Consider the following 3,692-nt stretch of genomic DNA (forward strand, 5'->3'; position numbering starts at 1 on the left):
TATATATACCTAAGATTAGAGGAGGAACTTTGATAAGCTCCACTGGAGTTATCATGAAGGTATGACTGTCTCTTGACGTGGTTCGTTGTACAGCCACAAATAGATTATTCAGATGTCTTTGTGATATTCTCACCATTGTTAGCTTATATCCTCTTCATTGCTTTAATTTTACTAACAGGATTTCATCATCTTGTTTGATAGATATTGTAGAAGTTTTATTTGAATGTAAATTTAATTTCGGTAATTTGACAGAATTTTTAATTACCGCTTGAATTTATTTTAAAGTTTAACAGTTTTTAAAGAGGAAAATATGTGGAAGAGATGAAATTAAATTGAAACAAATATTGGTACTTTATTTTGCAATTTAAATATTGTTATAATTCGCTATTTAACTGATGGGAAACAAAAATTAAAAAAAAAACAAAAAACCACGATATCAATTAAATTTACTTGAATATATTTGGGTTATGAATAAAATTAGGAAATGTTGAAATTTAAAGGTGATGGAACACCTGGACGTTGTTGTGATCAATTTACCTGTGAAGATGGTGATGATATGCTAAGCGCAAATGGTAAACGATGTCCATATAATGGTGAAATGTATGATGACGGTGACCAATGGCATACAAGTAGTTGTGAGCAGTGCAAATGTAAAGGTGGCATTGCATTATGCAGTAAAATGACCTGTCCCAGTCCTCCATGTTAGTTTTGCTTGATAAAATAGAATAAATTAAAAATTAAAAACAAAATTGGAGATTAAAATTTTCTATTTTCATATTTTAATATTAATTATTAATTTATCAACCAAATTTATGCCCTCTCAATTTGATGAAATTGAAATGGATTTTTTCCGAAAAAAAGAAAATCGAAATTAAAGAAGTTTTAACAGTAAATTTTGAAATAATTTATAAAGGAACTTTGCTATAATAGAAAAAGCAAGAAATGTAAGTAACTTTACCTAACATACTTATCATCAATACCTTATCGTTTATCAATATCATTAACTGATTATATCTAAAGCAACAATTAAATATGTATCACTTAATAATCAATAGCATTAATAACATTATCATAATCATAAATGTATTATATTATCATAAATGTATTATGAAGGATGGATGAATGGATGAAATTAATAAAATATAAATAAAGAAAGAAATGAAGTTTAATATATTAATACTAAAGTAGCATTTTTGGTGAAAAATGAATGTTATTAATAATTTTACAATTTATATAATTCAAATTCCAATTTGATTTCTAATTCAATCTTATTTTATTGAGAATATTTTTATTTTTTACTTCCTTTTTTTTCCATAATATAATGAAAAAAAGAAAAAAAGTGTAGAATGTATCATAATGGTCACCAAAAATTTTAAATATTCTAATATTTTTAATTAATTTTAACCTTTAGCACACTGTACTTGGGTAGCTATACCGGAAAATGAATGTTGCCCAGTATGTCTTGGATGTCAAGCAGATGGTGAAAAGCATAAACGAAATGAAACATGGCAAAAAGATGATTGTACGAGGTTAGTTATTTTCTTTAAAAAAAAAAATTTAAATTTAAATTTAAATTTTAGACAAATTAAAAGAGAAGCAGTTAACAGTTTGATATAAATCTTATTTAACATTTCATTTCACAAAGAAAATAATACTTTTTTTTTTTTTGATTATTGATTATATTTGTGAAACAGAAGCGAGATATAGTGTAATTCAATCATTTATTAATTTTTTCTAATTTTAACATTTTTTTTTTGGTCTAAAAGTGAAATTTTTTTTTCCAACATGTCAAATTTTAATCATTCAATTTTACTTAGTTTTGATTAATTGAATTCAGTTGTTCGTGTGGCCCAGATGGTGTACATTATTGTCAAAAACATATGTGCCAAGTGGAATGTGATAATCCAAGAAAAATCCCAGGCCAATGTTGTCCTATTTGTGATGGTCATTTTACTATTTTTTAATTAATTATTTAAAGCAGTGAAAAATTTTTTTCTTTCATTCTTACTTTTTTTTTTCGTTTAATTTTTAAATCTATAACTTATAAATTTTATGCTTTAAAATGGAAAATAAAAAATTTTATTCCCAATTTTTCATCATTTTTTCTTTTTTTAATTTTGAATTTTAAAAATTATATTTGCAGAGAAAAAAAAAAGAAAGGATGAATATTTTTAGAGCCAACAGTAATAGTAAATCCAGCAATCTGTCCATCATTAGAGCATTGTCCACTACGATGTGAAAATGGTCTATTACGTGATTCAAATGGTTGTTTCCAATGCAAATGCGCACCTGTACAAAACATAATCAGTAGCAATTGTCGAGAACTCAGTGATGTTAACTGTGATAAGTTAATAATTCATTTAATTATATTAATTTAATTAATTTTTTCATAAATTCAAATTTATTTATAATTTTAAATAAACTTAAAACATAGGAAATAAGTATGCAATTATTTGGATTTTTCTTCCACTTTTTCGTAATATAATTTATTTGAATTTTTGAATTCAAGAAAGAAAAAACAAAAACTCTTCCGGAGAATAATTAAAGTTTAAGAAATTTTTGCAAAATTTTTGATATCATATCAAGTGATATGATAAATAATGTTTAAAAGTGAAATGGAAATTAAAAATTTATATAAAAAATTAAATTAACATTTCTTTTTGAAGGAAAACAAATCCTTTCATGTAATTATTAACTAATTAATTAATTAATTGTAATTGTTACAAAGATAACTTACTCGGTTCCTTTTCTCTCCCTTCTTGATCATAATTTTAACCAAAAATTTGCATTACTGATGAAGTAATTAACAATTGTAGAATTTGTGCTCATGGATATTTACGTGATGCTAAAAGTTGTGCTGTATGCAAATGCGCTAAATGTCCACCGCTTCATCAATGTTACAAACATTGCTTATATGGTTTTGAAAGTAACAATAATGGTTGTCCAGTATGTAAATGTCGAGGTATGCACATATACCTGTTCTTTTTCTTTCCTAATGAACAGTAAATTAATTTTACATTTTCCAAAAAAAAAAAAAATACGAAAAAAGATTTTTTTTTTTCGCTTCATAAACAAAATTAAAATATCATTCATTTAATCTATAACATATAATTCATTACCAAATTAATATTAGCACAAAAAAAAATTTTAATTTATTCAAAAATTTATAATTAAATTAACAAAATCTGTATAAATTTATGCTAATTTTAAAAAGTGATTAATTTTAAATAATTAATTAAATATAAAAATTGTAAATAAATAATTTTTTTTTTTTCAGCAATGAGTCGAATTGATGCCAAATTGTTATCATTGCAAAAAGAGCCTGATGGCTGGGATAAATGTTATTCATTTAGCACACAAACGGGTAAATTATATGAGCGTGACAGTGGCGAATGGTGGAATGATGGCTGTCGGCATTGTTTTTGTGAACAAAAACATGTTAGTTAATTAATTAATTAATTAATAATAATTCTTCATGCTTTTTTTTCCATTAAAGATTGAGTTTTTTTTTTTTTTTGTAAATCTCACATTTTGGAGACTTTTTTATTTCCTTTAAATCGATATTTTTGTTTTATTTAGGTTTAATTTACATATAACAAATATATCCCAATGTATATTTCTGTACTCTTTTTAGTAATTGTTAATTTAATTAAAGCATTTGGTTAAAATTTATTTTTCTTTCCTTTTCTTTT

The 3,692-nt window shown here is 24.1% G+C and overlaps 1 protein-coding gene across 1 annotated transcript in view; it reads left to right on the forward strand.

Moving 5' to 3' along the window:
• LOAG_18782 (CBR-CRM-1 protein) overlaps positions 1–3,447 on the forward strand; it is a gene marked incomplete at its 3' end in the record, with an annotated part of 6,782 nt that extends 3,335 nt beyond the window's left edge. Inside the window, exons 5-10 of the mRNA XM_020451444.1 lie at positions 501–701; positions 1,412–1,529; positions 1,838–1,944; positions 2,176–2,347; positions 2,817–2,962; positions 3,278–3,447. Of these exons, the coding sequence (XP_020304771.1) occupies positions 501–701; positions 1,412–1,529; positions 1,838–1,944; positions 2,176–2,347; positions 2,817–2,962; positions 3,278–3,447 (914 nt within the window). The remainder of the gene's footprint in view (positions 1–500; positions 702–1,411; positions 1,530–1,837; positions 1,945–2,175; positions 2,348–2,816; positions 2,963–3,277) is intronic.
• Positions 3,448–3,692: the final 245 nt, after the last annotated feature.

The sequence above is a fragment of the Loa loa genome (genome assembly GCF_000183805.2).
Source record: "Loa loa unplaced genomic scaffold supercont3.524, whole genome shotgun sequence".
In the NCBI taxonomy this organism is placed as follows: domain Eukaryota; kingdom Metazoa; phylum Nematoda; class Chromadorea; order Rhabditida; family Onchocercidae; genus Loa; species Loa loa.